The sequence below is a fragment of the Nicotiana sylvestris genome, chromosome 10 (genome assembly GCF_000393655.2).
Source record: "Nicotiana sylvestris chromosome 10, ASM39365v2, whole genome shotgun sequence".
Taxonomy (NCBI): Eukaryota; Viridiplantae; Streptophyta; class Magnoliopsida; order Solanales; family Solanaceae; genus Nicotiana; species Nicotiana sylvestris.
The window spans coordinates 73140735-73156840 of NC_091066.1; the positions used below are offsets into that span (position 1 = coordinate 73140735).

Consider the following 16106-nt stretch of genomic DNA (forward strand, 5'->3'; position numbering starts at 1 on the left):
ATACCCTTTCCTTTACCCTAAGTTCCTAACCCTATTATTTCATCTACCACATTTAAGAAATGATCATATTTAAAGCTCAAGGGAATGAAGTTCAAATTAATGAAAAATGGAATTAGCCGTGATGATGTATTTTTATTTTTTTATACCGCTAGAGTGTTGGTGGCATACATTTGATCCCTTACTTTAGTTTCGTTGCATGTGCTTGTTGACACAATTTTTATGTTATAAACGGTGTTCGTCTTATTTTAGCTTATTTTTGTTCATATTAGTTAGGCGTGTTTATAGCAATATACTTTCCGTGGAATCCCGCAAATTTTCTTATTGGTGTAATCGATAACCGAATCGATAAGCCCCAAAAATCGATAAATCGAAATCGAAAAATTCGAAACCTTATTGAAACGATAACGATAAGCATATGTAATCAATAATCGATAAGGGTCAAAATCGAATCGATAAATTGAATGCACACCCCTATATGTAAATTTGCACCAAAAGTTAGTTGTTTAAGGGTGTTTTTTGGTGCGACGGAAAATATTTTTTGAAAAATATTTTTTAATTTTTTCATGTTTGATTGACTTAAATATTTTGAAAAATATGTTTCTCATGAACCTTTTTTTTTTCTTTCTCGTGAACTCTTTTTCCTCCAAATGGATGAAAATGACTTCCCAACCAAAAAGAGGGAAAATATTTTTCAAACTGTTTTTTGCCTTCCCATCTTATTCCCCACCCCACCCTCCACCTCCCCACACCAACCCCGACCCCCACCCTACCCCCCGCCACCCCTACCCTCGCCGCTGTCAGCCCCACCTCTACCTCTAGACCTTAACCTACTGCCTTTCCCGCCCTTATCCATTTCCAAAAAAAAAAACGCGCTCTAAAAGTTTATATCTCAATTTTCTTTAGTGTGGTCAAATTATGATGTAGCACAAAAAGCATACAATATTGAATGTGAAACTCTTTCTTCCCATAAACAGGTCCATAAGACGTAGCCTTGTCCAAGGACAACATACCAAAGTATATTAGCTTTGCTATAGCAGCTCTTTTCCTTCATTCGACCAAGTACAGTTTAGTTTCCATTTTTACTGTAGTATGCTAGCAATATACATCACTTAAACGGTCCAATGTAGTTCTACACCTGGTGTGCATTTATATATACTCCATAATTCTATAGAAAGTCACTGAAGCTGAAGTCAATGTAGCGGACAAACATGCATGTACCATGCCGTTAATGTTTAGAGAATGCTTCATGCAATATAACTCATCCAAAGTTGTTGAAACAAACCTATAAATTCATTTGAAAGTTCCCTCACAACTTAATTAACATCCTTTCTTTCATTCCCCAAATAGTCTTTCACAAAGATATCAATACATGGACATCTATTTCTTGTTACCACTCCTTGGAGTATTAATTTTCTTGTATTTTGTTTACAAAGATAAAAACGCTACTTGTAAAAATCATGCTCCTGAACCAGCTGGTGCATGGCCAATTATAGGCCACCTTCACTTACTAGGCGGTGCAGAACAACTTCTGTATCGAACACTCGGAGCCATGGCTGACAATTACGGTCCAGCATTTAATCTAAGATTAGGCAGTCGTGGAGCATTTGTGGTGAGCAGTTGGGAAATGGCAAAAGAATGTTTTACTTTAAATGACAAAGCTTTGGCTAGCCGTCCTACAACTGTTGCGGCTAAACACATGGGTTATGGTTATGCAGTTTTTGGGTTTGCACCTTATAGCACTTTCTGGCGTGAGATGAGGAAAATTGCTATGTATGAACTTCTTTCGAATCGGAGACTTGATACTCTCAAGCATGTTCAAGTATCAGAAGTGGAGATGGGGATCCAAGAGCTGTACAAATTGTGGGTCAACAACAACTCTGGCCACAGGTAAAATTTGTCAATATTCTAATCTAAACATCAACTCAACTCATCCAACTATAAACATTTCTAAGCTTAATTTGTTTTTTAGAATAGAAAAATCAGTACATCAAAAGTTAGAATAGGAGAACAATATTCCGTGCCTATAAATTTTTTGTGTGTCCTTAAAGAATCTAATTTCTTCACTGTTGCTCACGTTAAATTATAGAAATCGCACTATGTAGACTATATTTGATTTTAGAAATATGCAAAAACTTATGGAATTTTTGTGTGAAAAGTCTGAAACAATACCTTTGTATTTATAGGCGATGAGAGAGAAATGAAAAGGTGCAATTTAAAAGATATATCATTCATTACCCATTCACACCCTTTAAAAAATCCCAACATTAACTACCAGTTCAAACTAAAGATAACTGTTCTTTTCTTTATAAAGAGGAACGAATGCAATTATAGAGGGAGTTTATTTATTTATTTATTTTGGTTAAAATATAGACCAAAGATTTAGATGGGTCATTTTGGATTATTTATCCATCAAATATTTTATTCACAATTCAACGTAGAAATCAATTTTATTGACACAATATTCTTTGCGTTATATAGCCTTTTTGACGTAAACTGATAAAAATAATACAGGAAATTAGTAAATAAACATAAAAAAATGTTTGTATACAATTTTCTTCTATTCAATTGCTCCTAGGATAATTTCCTCTAATTCAACTTTACACTTAACACTTATGTTATTAAAATATATGAGCTAATTGACATGACCTCCAGCTGCAGGCCGGTGCTTGTGGAACTTAAAGGGTGGTTTGAGGATTTAACTTTGAACGTGATTGTTAGAATGGTTGCTGGTAAACGTTATTTTGGTGCAGGAGCAACTTGTGATGATGACGAAGCTAGACGTTGTCAAAAGGCAATAAATCAATTCTTTCATTTAATTGGAATTTTTGTACCATCTGATGCTTTTCCAATTCTTGGGTGGTTTGATATACAAGGGCATGAAAAGGCTATGAAAAGAACAGCTAAAGAGCTTGATTCTATACTTGAAGGCTGGCTACAAGAACACCGTCACCGTGAGAAGACAAGATTTAGTCATGAGGCTAAGAATGAAGGTGCACAAGATTTCATTGATGTTATGTTATCTCTTCAACAAGAAGGGAGACTCTCTAATTTTCAATATGATGCTGATACAAGTATCAAGTCCACTTGTCTGGTATGCTCTTAAATTTTCAATGTTATTTTTGTTTGCGCTTGCTTAAAGTCGATTCTTCAAGAAGCGGTTATACTGTAACCATCTCATCTGAAGGTTTAGATTATACTTTCTCCATTTTATTTTATGCTTCTTAATTGGTTACACATGAAATTTAAGAATATAAAGAAAACTAATTTTGAATCTTGTCTTAAACTACAAGTATTTAAGCATATCAAAAATTACTTTTTGAATCTTGTGCATCTCAAACATGCAATGACAATTATATAAGGGAGAGTGTCATTAAGGGTAAAATGAGAATGTTGAATTAAAAACTTACTTTAAATATACAAAGATAACATTCTTTTATGAAACAAACTAAAAAAGAAAATAAAACACATGAATTGAAATACATAGAGTGTCAAATATGAACTTTTTTAAATCTTTATATTAATAAATGAATTTTTGCATAACAACAACAACGACCCAGTAAAATCTCATTAGTGGGGTTTGGGAGGATAGTGTGTACGCCGACCTTACCCCTACTCCGAAGGAGTAAAAAAGCTGTTTCCGAAAGATTCTCGGCTCAAGAAAACAAAAGAAAACAATATCAGTACCACCACAGAAAATTTGTTGACTTATTGATTTTTCAAGTTATTGGTTTTACTGATACAGGCAGTTACCCTTAATTAATTTTGAAATATGATGTGATCTTATATTATAAATATTTTTTTCAACACTTGTATAAAAGTCAAAGCATTTACAATTTGTTGTACTTAACATTCTTTTTGGTGTAGGCGCTTATTCTTGGAGGCAGCGACACAACAGCAGGAACACTAACATGGGCAATTTCATTACTCCTAAACAATCCTCAAATATTGCGAAAAGCACAAAAAGAAATAGATCTTCATGTTGGTAAAGACAGACAAGTTGACGAATCCGACATACAAAACTTAGCCTATATTCAAGCCATTATTAAAGAAACATTACGTTTATACCCTGCTGGTCCTCTATTAGGACCTAGAGAAGCCATGGATGAATGTGAAGTTGGTGGTTATAAAATTATCCCTGGAACTCGTTTAATTGTAAATGTATGGAAAATACAAAGAGATCCAAGAATTTGGGAAGATCCTGATTCTTTTAAACCAGACAGATTTTTTATGAGTAATTCAAATGTTGATGTAAAAGGTCAAGATTTTGAGCTCATTCCGTTTGGTTCTGGTAGACGATCTTGTCCTGGTGCATCTTTGGCGCTACAAGTTCTTCATTTGACATTGGCACGTTTTCTTCAAGCTTTCGAGTTTTCTAAGCCTGTAGATGATCAACTTATTGACTTGACAGAGAGCCCTGGTTTAACTATACCTAAAGCAACACCATTGGATGTTCTCATTACTCCGCGCCTCAGTGCCAATCTTTATGGCTGTTGATGCATTTCGTATTGTCAATTCGATCGTATTTGCCTAATTTCCTTCATTAAGAACAGATAGAAGCAGGTTATGGATCTGTTCAAGTTGGCTGATTAGTCCATCCTTTTCACTTAATAAAATACAACTTTGTGCTTCTTTTTACATGAATAAAATATTGGAGATGTCATTTCTCAACATTGTTGTAGCCTATGGGCTAGGACTCTTGGATAATGTTTGCAATTTCTTTATTTGTTCAACTTTATTCAGGATCATTTAGACAATTTGTCATTAAAATATGTTTGCTGTCAAACTAGTGCAACTCTCTTCCTTAATCCGAACTTGAGACTGGCAAACAGAGTTTAACTAATTAGTGTGCAACATATGAAAAGGAAAAGTAATCGCTTTATTCATCCATTATTTACCAAAATTAATTTTATATAGAAATCAATGGCCAACAAATTTACAAACCATTTAATTATATATCTCTTACCATTACATAATAACCCCTTCTTTAGTATTCTTCTCTCTTTGCAAGGAGTGTAACAGAAAACATTTCAACACTTAAAAAAAGTAGGAATTAAATCCTATTGGACATGATCCTCATGCCCATTCTGCATAATAGGTGCCATTTCTGAAACACTCCAAACCTTAACAGATTTATCAAGACTCCCACTATAAAGCACCCATTTTTGGTCATTTCTTGTTGACTCTTTATCCTCTTCCACTGCCAAACATTTCACTGGTCCATTATGACCTGTCAACACAGACAAACATGTATGAACTGACCCTTCTTTTCTCCAAACAAATATTGTTTTATCTGCTGATCCACTAAAAACAAGATTTGCTGCTGATTCAAGACACAAAACAGCCAACTTATGACCCTTGAGTACACCCCCATGTGTCAAATTTTTCTCTTTGTCCCAAAAATTCACAACCCCATCTGATGATCCACAGTATACAACTGAACCAGACTTGTTAACTGTTAATGCAGTCACTGCACATTCTTGATTCAAAAGGGTATGTACCAAAACATGTCTCATAATTTTTCCTGAAAATTCCCTTTGCCAAACTTTGACAGTTCCATCAGCTGACCCTGTGTAAACTATGCCATCAACACTAGCAACTACAGAATTCACTGCATCTTCATGTGCTTTGACAGATTCAAGACATTTTGAATTGTCAGCTTTCCAAACCTTAAATGTTCTGTCCCATGAAGCAGAGTAAAGAAGGCCATGGTTATGGTCCATGCTTAAACAAGAAATGGCATCCCAATGCTTTATCCAAATGGAAGCTCTGTTATGTTTGGCTGACATGAAGTAGTTGCTTGGCCTAATTGAAGCCTTGAAAATGTCAAAGAATGTTGGCAAAGTTCCAGCAGGTTTGTAACTGCTACGATTATTAGGTTGTACCTGTTGAGATGTAACACAATTAAGTAAAGGATGTAACTTATACACTCATAGTGGTCAAAACTTACATACTATATGTGTATTTTAACTTATTATAAGATAATATGTCTCATTATCTAGGTTACTAATTTCACTTGTTATGGAAGGGGTGCCTTGGCGTAATTTGTAAAATTACAGCCATGTGACCAGGAGGTCACGAGTTCGAACCGTGAAAACAGCCTTTTGCAGAAATGCAGGGTAAGGCTGCGTACAATAGACCCTTGTGGTACGACCCCTCCCCGGACCCCGCACATCGCGAAAGCTTAGTGCACCGGGCTGCCCTTTTTTTTGTTGCACTTATTATAAACGATTAGTTGAAGTTATCTTTTAAATGGTCCTGACAATGTTAACATATAGAAATTAAACTCCTTTAATAGACAAAAATGTGTCCAGTTCAACTATTTAAGCTTTTAGACTGGTCAAATTCATGTTCAATTCTCAACTTCACCCACCCATGATCAAAAGAAAAAATTACATGCTTGGCCCATTAAAATAATCAGGCCCGCATAAAAAGGATGTGTTAATTATACTAATACAGATAAAAAATTATTCTCTCTAACATATAGCTAAAGCTTTTATAGAAGATGGTCCCACAATTCAACAATTTACCTTCCAAACTCGAACTTTTCCATCTTGATGACCAGTGAAAATCTTATCTCCTGAAATAATAATGGCTTTAACAAGACCACTATTGGATTTGAAAGCCGAGAATTCCTTCATATTCTTCCATACACGTATATTTTTGCTGTCGGAACCCGTGTAAAGAAGATCATTTTTAGTAGCCAAAGAATATATATGGCCCTCTTCTCGAACAAGTGAACCAATGAGGCAAATTTTGGAGTTATAATTGTGGGAAACATCCTCGTCAAATTTGTCCAAATTGGGATTGTTAATATGACAACTTTGGTTCCAAGGGGACATTTTCATAGGAGAACCTTCACAACTGAGACGATCATAAGCAGAGAACCTCTTTTTCCGTACGCTGAAATCTTCATCATTTATAGCAGAAAACATGTTAGGATCAAACTTTTTTTTTTTTTTTTTTTTTGTCGAATTTAAAAAGCAAAAGTCTAGTCTTAATTATTAGAGAATATAATTATGGTGGATGGCCTTTTTTGGTTGTAGCTAGTATATCATTCTAGTTCTTCCACCATAAAGAAAAAGGAATAAAATTTTCAAGTTAAAATGAGAAGAAAGAAGGAAAGAAGGGAAGATGATCGAGCAAAGCGGAGAAGAAACGAAAATGATCGAAAGCAAATGAAGCAATGGAGAGAATGGAAGGGAGTTTTTGTAGGGAGTGTGAAACGGTGGGAGGCGGGAGAGGAGAGAATGGTTTTCACTTGTATAATATCGAAATGGTAAAGAAGGGACAGATAATGCCATACTATAAAAAATAAAAATTCACAAACAATGCTATTGTGTATGGTCAAAACCAAGGAGCTCGATTTTGAAGTCTTAAATTGGGCTATGAGTCTGAGTTCGGGCGACTCGAAGTGGAGGTCGAACCCGGCTGAAGGATACACACCTCGAGGAAGCAGATCGAGGGCCTGACACGACCTACATCGAGGGCAGTACATTCTCGAGGGTACTCAAGAAAGAGCGAAAATTTCTCAAGGACACGTGGATCATGACATAAATTAAAGGATAAGATTTGTACGAAATGGTACAGATCCGTACTAGGTTATTATACACTTGTACTAATAGAATTCTTATTTCAATTAGGAATGTATTATATTGGGGTTTTCTCCTCCTATATAAAGGGGACCCTAATCATTTTGTAAGCAGCATCTCACATTATTCACTGCAATAGAATATTCTACTCTGCTTTTCTTGTTTAACATGCTCAACAAGTGTTCTTCAGCTTTATTGCTTTTACTTTACAAAATAAACCATCAAAAGCTTCTCTCTTGATAACCAAGGAACGAAGCGCCCTCCCAATTATCAAACCTGGCATCTTAGCCACTGAGCTTTGCATCAATACTGCCAAGACCATTACCAGCTTCAACATCATCAACCTCCGTCAACAAGTTCTCGATAGGGTTCGAGTGCTCCATGTCACTGTTATTGATCACAATCCGCCCTTTTTGGATCATTTTCTCTACTTCCCTTTTCAGATTACGATAGCTCTCAATGTTGTGCCCTCTGACATTGGAATGGTATGCGCATCGTGCTGCCGGATCAAAGTTTCTTGAACGTGGATCTGGAGTATATGCGGGGAACGGCTCAATCAGGCCAGCATGTCTTAGCCTTTCAAACAGACTTGCATAAGATACTCCGATAGGGGTGAGAGACTTTCCTCGTTTCAGCAACCTCTCGTTCCTAAATGCTTGATTGGGCCGGAAACCTGATCCAGGGGGCTTCCGGTAGGTTTTTGAGGGTGGATAGGCCTTTTGTGGAGCTGGGTATTTGGAAAGTGAAGCCCGTCTTTGGGAGTATCGTGGAGAGAAGTAGCGTTAGAGAGGGGAGTAGTGTTGACGAGTGATGGAGCTACTCGGGCAGCTGGGAAAGCTGCCATAAGTGGGTTGGGATGGAGAGTATGGGGGATCTTCCGTTATGGTGTTGGGTGCTTGAGTAATGACAGAGTTCAAGAGGCTTGGCGGTGGAGGGGGTGGTGCTTTCCCAGTCATCCATGCCTGATACATGTCTGCCACATGCTGTCTTAGCATTTTCACTTCTTCTACCAACCCGTTGTTCCGTTCGACCAGTTGTTGTCGGTCATCAGTACCGACCCACTCGGTTCTGCGGTTCTGAGTCATTGTCCTTTGACTTTGCTTTGCAGGGAGGAGTTACCACAACCAACCACTTTTCTATATATGAACAACAGCAAAGTGAAGCCATCACGTTAGTGTTAGGGCATTTGACAGATAATCATATATCAGAGATACAGTGCCCCTAAGCAGTTAGACCGTTCTATCACGCATTCACTTCAGTTACGTGCGTCGTTCCGGCTTCTTGTAATTGTGCCCCTTTGAATATCTCCTACACTTTCCTTTATTATTCTTTTTTATTATTATTATTATTCCTTTTTTTTGGTGGTCGAATCTTATGGAGATTGCCTATGTATCATGACCCCGCATGAATCAGACCTTGCGTAATTCGGACAAAATGAAAGGTAACAACAATGAGACATTTTTTTTTCTTTATCAATTTTCATAATAAAACAAACTGGGTTTCAAAGGTTGAAAGATGACCAACAAACTCAAAAATCAAACAACCCACATATTCTAGTCAAAAGATTTTCAACCTCAAAACAAAAGGCCAGCTCCCTTTCTCCGTTTGACAAATGCAACCAAACGGTTATTTTTTACAAATGTGGCCCCTTCCAAATTTCACATGAATTTTGAGGCCGGGGAGGATTATTTTATGACACTTTACAAACTTGTCCGTTCTTTTACGAAAATTACCTTTCGACAACTGAAAGATACTCTAAGGCTATTTCGGCAAGAACGGCTTAAGACGCTGCCAAAGCTGGCTCGACTTATTTTGACCAAAAACCCAAGCGGTATTCACCTGACCGCTGACTCTTTGTTTTTTTTTTCAAATTACAATAAAAACCTGGTGTTGCAAACACGGCCCTTCAGCGCCTCGGGGACGAAGATTTTTAAGGTTGTGTGGGTCAACTGGACAAAAAATACTAAAAAAAAATGACCCAAAGGTGGCTGTTTATGCAAAGTCAGCCCTCTGCGCCCCTTTCGGGAAAATTCGGCTATGTTTTGACAAAACAGCGTCACTCGACTTCTTTATGACAAAATTAAAATTTTGACATGTTTTTTTTTATTTATTTGTTTGTTTTTGGTTATTTTAGCAAAAAAAGGAGGTTGGACCCGAAGAGGGTTGCCTACGTATCTCACATCCGGTGAGAATCAAACCCGCGTAGTTCGGGATCATGAATAAAGTAAATAAACTAACCTCTTTTTTTATTTATTTTTTTTTTTGAAGGAAAGACTTATAAAGAAGAAAGGGAGCATTTTTGCAAAGAAAGATTTCTAAAGAATTTTTTTTATTTTTTTTATTTCGAAAGAAAAACTTCTGAAGAAGAAAGAAAATATTTTTGGAATTTTACTTAAATTTTTTTTTTGAATTTTATTTTCAATTTTGAAAGACGAATGAAAATATTTTCGGATTTTTTGGAAGAAATTAAAAGAAAATATTTTTTTTTTATTATTATTTTTATTTTTAAAACAATTAAAAAGACTTTTTAAAGAAATCAATGATGGAAAATATTTTTGGATTTTTTTTTTTTTTGAAAATTGGAGGTCTAAAAAAAACATTTCTAGACTTTTTGGCAAAACAAATACTTTTTGCAACAAATAAAGATATATATATATATATTGGAAATAAAGAAAAACTTTTTGGATTTATATATATATATATATATATATATATATATATATATATATATATATATATATATATATATATATATTGCAACAAATAACAAAACCACGTTCAATGCACGACTCTTTTTATTTTTAAATTTGGCATTTTCATAAACAAATAAATAATTAAAAAAAACATTTTAAAAACAAGACTCTTTTTCATGGCAAGATAAACTATTTTCTTTTCCATTTTCTTTTAAAAAAAAAGACAGAACAACGACTCTTTTTTTTTCTATTTTTCTTTTGATTTTAATAAAACAAACTAGTAAGACATTTTTTTTCATTTTCTCAAAATTTCGGCAGAGTTTTGACAGTATTTGGGCATTGGTTTTTTTCAAAAATAAATAATTAATTCCCTAACCTCTATTTCTTTTTTTTTTCCAACGTTCCCGAGATTCAAAAACCGGTCAACATGCAGGTTCGGAACAAATAAATGCACAGCACAAATAGGATGCATCAGGATGGTCTTTTCATTTCGGTACACCTGTCCTAGACAGACCCAACCCCTGTGTTGAGCCTCCAAAGTCAAATGCACATGATGCAAACAAACGCTCCTACTAGGGATCCGACATGAAGCTGAGTTATTCTAGGTTCATAACCTGGGTATTTGTTCTAGATTGTGTACCCGAGCGGACAACTCGAGTCGAGGAGGGGGCTACGTACCGGGGACCCGCGGGATCGTCCGATTTTGTAACTTGTCCGGCCACTTTTTTATTTCAAGGTATGACACTAACAGAATAAGGAGTCTCGACCAGTGAGCTTCTCCTCGGAGGTAAGAAGAGAAGGGTTTCGGCACAGTTTATATACAGTTCAAATAATATCAAAGCGGTAAAAGCATCATTTAGTACATTGAGCCCAAACATGTAACAAAATCAGATAAACCCAAATATAACAACTTATCTAAGCTCGAATTTCTAACCCTGAACCAGTGGTTCTGGGTTTTTTATCCACAGCAGAGTCGTCAGAGCTGTCACACCTCCTTTTTCGCCCGCGTCGCCTCAAAAGGTCGCGGAAGGGAGTTTTTTCCAATTAAAGGACAATCGAAACGAGATTTATTTATTTATTTCAGAGTCGTCACTTGGGAGATTTAGGGTGTCCCAAGTCACCAATTTTAATCCCGAATCGAGGAAAAGAATGACTCTGTATTACAGTCCGCGAACCAGAAATCCGGATAAGGAATTCTGTTAACCCGGGAGAAGGTGTTAGGCATTCCCGAGTTCCGTGGTTCTAGCACGGTCTCTCAACTGTTATATTCGGCTTGATTATCTGATATAATACATATTATAAACTTATGTGCAAATTTTATCCTTTAACCGCTTTGATTAGTTTTTATTTATTGTTATTATTTTACGGAGAATTGCAACATTGTGAAAACGTATTTCAAACCACGTCGCAATCAATGCACCCGTGGTTATCGACACATTTCGACTCCGTTGAAATTTGAATTTGGGTTACATAAATGCACACCCATATTTAAGAAAATAATTTGTTAAAGACGCGCCTGGAGCGACTAGCGTATTGTTGTTTTGGGAAAGGCCGTAAAATTTCACTAGACGGACAACTCCGATGTTCTAAATAATTAATGCATACATTTGTGAGGGCCCAACAATCTACATATTTTACTAGGCGAGGCTCGTCTCATTTATTTTATATGGACAAATCTTAAAGCGACTACATTTTTCTATTAAAATTAGTCTCTAAAATAAAGAAAGAAAATCCTAAATAATTACGAGCTTTTTTTTTAATTTATTTATTTAAGAAAGCATTGCATACTAATTGCTAGATTAATACAAATATTGATGAAAAGGAATTTTACTCAAAAATTCGAAATTATAAATAAAATAAAAATTCGACAACTAATATTCAAAAGAATCAAATATAGCTAGATTAAAACTCGCATTGTTATAAAAAAAAACTATTGAGATTAATTATTCACAACCATTTGAAACTATATTTAACCATAATTACTAATGCTTATTAGAAAGTTTATTAAACTTAAACGTTCTTCTAATCTTGTTTGAACTCAAATCGTGCCTTAATGCCTAATTCACGAAATTCAGTTTAAATTCATACCTTAGCTAAATTTAGCTACTTGTTCACGATTAACCTACTATTGATAATCTTAAAACCTTCATAACTAGTGAATTAACCCGTTTTGCCAAACTGATTCATTACAGACTAACTTATGTTATTTTCTTCTTATTCCAATTATTATTCAGTAATACATGAAATAGCCTAAATACAATCAATAAAAGGAACAAAGAAAAGCGACATTAAAACTTCAAAATTCAATTCTTCATATGTATTCATGCTTCCACATTATTAGCTTGCAACAACTAGTATTACAGTCGTGTACCTGATATTGGAAGCAAAAGAAAAGGGAGATCAGCAGAAATTCAGTAGCATACAACAACAGCAACCCCAACAACCAGTAACAACCAGCAATAAAAACCAGTGACCGATTTTAAAATCAAGATAAAAATCCAGAAACACCGACAACAATCAACGGACAGAAGCCAAAGGAATCTTTTCAGATTTGAAAGACTAATTAATGTTCAACCCTTAATTTCTGAATTCATATATCAGAATATTTAGATTGTATATCAGGTGTACACTACTCTCTCATTTGATTTCCAGAATGTTTTTCTTTTTATTTTCTGAAGTCTTAATATTTTCAGGATTTTTCTCTCTCTTAAATATTCAGCTCCTTTTTTTCTCTCTCTATCTTCTTTTTGTATTCTTCCTTCTTCTTCCCTTTTTTTCTTTTTTCTATCTTCTCCCCTTCCTCAAAAATCTGATCAAGTCCCCCATTTATTATCATATTTTAGCATTTTTAAACATAAAACTCACTATCTTCCCACTCATCCCCCTTTTAATCCTACTACCTAATATTTTGTCCTCCACTACATTAAACAAATATATCAACCCCACCCCATTACATCTTGTCATCCATGCTTAACATAAAGCATTACATTATTCCCCCACTAATTTATGTCTTGCCCCCATTATATTAAACAATTATATCAAATGTTCAATTCCGAAAATACCCCTCCGACCTTACTGCAATTACTATTTTACCCCTGAACGTACTACAATTTACCAAACTACCCCCATCAGCTATAACCAATTCACCTAATCAATTTCAACCAAAATACAACAAATATGACCAATTTCTAAACAAATTTCAACAACAAATTCAAACTAAATGATGAACAACAAAGAAACAACTAAAATTATTTTGATTGTACAATATTTTTAACAACAAACAAACCTACTTTCAGATTCAACAACAACAACAACAAACAAGTATATTCAGATTTCTAAATTCAATAATCATTTGAACTTAAAATTAAATCTAACGACATTACAACCAACAATTTCTATATTAAAACTAAACAAGATCATGAAACAAACTGAAGAAATAATCAAAAATGATAATCAACAAACAAGAAGATCAAACTTATACTAATTTCGGATTCAAGAACAATCAAACAAAGTATGGACATAAATGAAAAGATTCAACAACAATAACAAGCAAGTTTTATTCAAATTCGAATTAAACTCGAATTAAGCTTAAACAAAACAAATAAACATATTCAAATCACTAAACTTCAAATAATCAATTGATCTTTTTAAATTAAATCCAACAAAATTATAACAAAGATACATTGAATCAAAAAATTAAAAACCAAAACATAACTTCACATTAAATCACTGAATTAAAAAACGAACTTCAAACAAAATGAACACGAATTAAATCTATATTAAACAACAAACAACGGATTCAAATGATTTAAACAACATTAACAATTTCTGAAAAAAATATATAACAACACATGAAACAAACTGAAGAAATAATTAATTAAACTTCAATTTGAATCTAACGACATTAAACTAACAATTTCACATGAACAAACTGAAAAATTAACAAAACAATGAACACGAACAAAATAAAAATCAAACATTTACCGATTTTAGATTCGAGAATATCAAAAACAAAATACGGATAAAAATGAAACTCAAACCCACTAACCGGATTGAAACCACGAACAACGACTGACCAACGATGAACTCGAACTGTGTATGAACTGTTTTGACGACCCCAACCAAAACTCGAACAAACAACGACGCCACTGTGGATACAACAGCAGCGACGCTACTGGACGAAGGCAGCCCTGGATGTTTGGACGTGACGCCGAAAAACAAATGTGAAGTAGCGGGCAGCAGCAACGAGCTGGAAGTGGCTGCGTCGCGGATGGAGCAGCAGCCATGGCTGGAAATAGCTGCATCGCGAATGGAGCAGCAGCCATGGCTATGGAGCTCGATGGACTGGTTTATGGCGGATGGGAGAGGGCAGCAACTGTGGTAGTTTAGGCATGATGACGATGGTCGTTTGGAGCTGGGTGTTCATGGTGCGACGAAGAAGATGAAGCAGCAGCGACGGGGCTGGTCGTTTATGGTGCGACGAAGAAGGGAGGTCGTGGGTGTTGATGGCTGGAACTTTGACATGGCTATGTCGCTTGTGTGAAGAAGAAGCAGCAGCCATGGTTGTGTATGTGCGTGTATGGTCGCGAGGGGGGTGGTCGTGAAGGTGATGGCAACCGGGCAGCCATGGATGGCTTGTTTGGAGCTTGAAGAAGAAGAAAGAAAAAGAGGGGGGTGGCGGATGGGGTAGTGTTTTAGGTTTAGGTTTTTTTTTTGTTTTGTGAAATGTAAGATACAGGGGGGTATTGGGTATTTGGGTTATGGACTGGGTCGACCCGGTTTGAAATGGACTGGGTCATGGAGGAAGGTTGGGTATATTTGGGCCTGTGGTTCAAAATTGAAGAAGAGGCCTAATTCTGATTTTCTTTTATATTTTTGTTTTCTTTTCTTCTTTTATTTTTCTAAAACTAAATTCTAAAAATCCTTAAATTATCATATGGAACTAAATTAATTTATAAAAGCGCAAATTAACTCCCAATAACAATTAACACACAATTAAGTAATAATTAAGCATGAAATTGTACAATTGGACATTAAATGCTAAAAAATGCAAAAGATGCCTATTTTTGTGATTTTCATTTTTTGTAAAACAAACTTAATTACCAACAATTGTAGGATTAAATCCTAAATGCAAATGCGACATATTTTTTTATTTTTTATTAATTTAACAAATAAACATGCGCAGACAAAAATACAAATAATTATACAAAAATACCACAAATATTCAAAAATTGCACACCAAGGAAAAAATCATTTTATTTTGAATTTTTTGGGAGTAATTCTTTCATAGGGCAAAAATCACGTGCTTACAGGGCTTGACGATGGTCCCGACCCCGATGCCTCTTTTATTTTTGATGATGCTCGTAATCTCTTTAAACAAGTGAGTTTCCTTTTTTTATGTCTGCGCCTTTGTTTTAGCTGTTCTGAACCCATCTTCCCTCCTTTTTCGTGAAGGATGTGGTGCTCCATAAGAGGGCATTTTCCAAGTCCCAAGCTGATCTTTCCCGATGCAAGGCTGAGCTTAAGAAGACTTTGGAGGAGAGGGACATCGTCAAAACCCTCTACGCTAAGAAAGAGATGGAGATCCACGATCTTCGAGTTGAGTTGACGCAAGCATGCCAAGGTCGAGCCGAGTATGTGGAGAAGGTAACACAACTCTTGAAGCTGTTTGTTTTAGCGACTAACACTTTTAATTTCGCAGTTTCAGTAGAAGGCCGACTTGGAGGCACAACTTTGGGAGGAGCTTAAGATGAAAGAAAATGAGACCCTAGGGTTGAGGCAAGGTATGGACAATCTCGCCTCTGAGAAGGAAACTCTAAGAGAG

General features: G+C 35.4%; 2 protein-coding genes across 2 annotated transcripts; one reads left to right on the forward strand and one right to left on the reverse strand.

Annotated features, from left to right (window-relative positions):
* The first annotated feature begins 1525 nt into the window (after nt 1-1525).
* LOC104246870 (xanthotoxin 5-hydroxylase CYP82C4-like) lies at nt 1526-4635 on the forward strand. Its single transcript, XM_009802766.2, has 3 exons — nt 1526-1887; nt 2653-3091; nt 3865-4635. Exons 1-3 carry the CDS (start codon nt 1550-1552, stop codon nt 4492-4494), a joined length of 1407 nt encoding a protein of 468 aa, XP_009801068.1. The 5' UTR covers nt 1526-1549; the 3' UTR covers nt 4495-4635.
* A 220-nt stretch (nt 4636-4855) lies between these two features.
* Nucleotides 4856-7217, reverse strand: LOC104246871 (protein JINGUBANG). Its single transcript, XM_009802767.2, has 2 exons — nt 6528-7217; nt 4856-5882 (listed from the first exon to the last, which is right to left on the reverse strand). The coding sequence occupies exons 1-2, from the start codon at nt 6930-6932 to the stop codon at nt 5058-5060; spliced, it is 1230 nt and encodes a 409-aa protein (XP_009801069.1). The 5' UTR covers nt 6933-7217; the 3' UTR covers nt 4856-5057.
* Nucleotides 7218-16106: the final 8889 nt, after the last annotated feature.

What these genes read in the sequence shown, in the direction of transcription:
- LOC104246871 (XM_009802767.2), bottom strand. Translation starts at nt 6,932, where the DNA reads ATGTTTTCTGCTATAAATGATGAAGATTTCAGCGTACGGAAAAAGAGG. An exon ending in GAAAAGTTCGAGTTTGGAAG is followed by an intron (nt 5,883 to 6,527) that starts GTAAATTGTTGA and finishes ACATCTCAACAG; the next exon opens with GTACAACCTAATAATCGTAG.
- LOC104246870 (XM_009802766.2), top strand. Translation starts at nt 1,550, where the DNA reads ATGGCTGACAATTACGGTCCAGCATTTAATCTAAGATTAGGCAGTCGT. An exon ending in AACAACAACTCTGGCCACAG is followed by an intron (nt 1,888 to 2,652) that starts GTAAAATTTGTC and finishes CATGACCTCCAG; the next exon opens with CTGCAGGCCGGTGCTTGTGG. An exon ending in GTATCAAGTCCACTTGTCTG is followed by an intron (nt 3,092 to 3,864) that starts GTATGCTCTTAA and finishes TTTTTGGTGTAG; the next exon opens with GCGCTTATTCTTGGAGGCAG.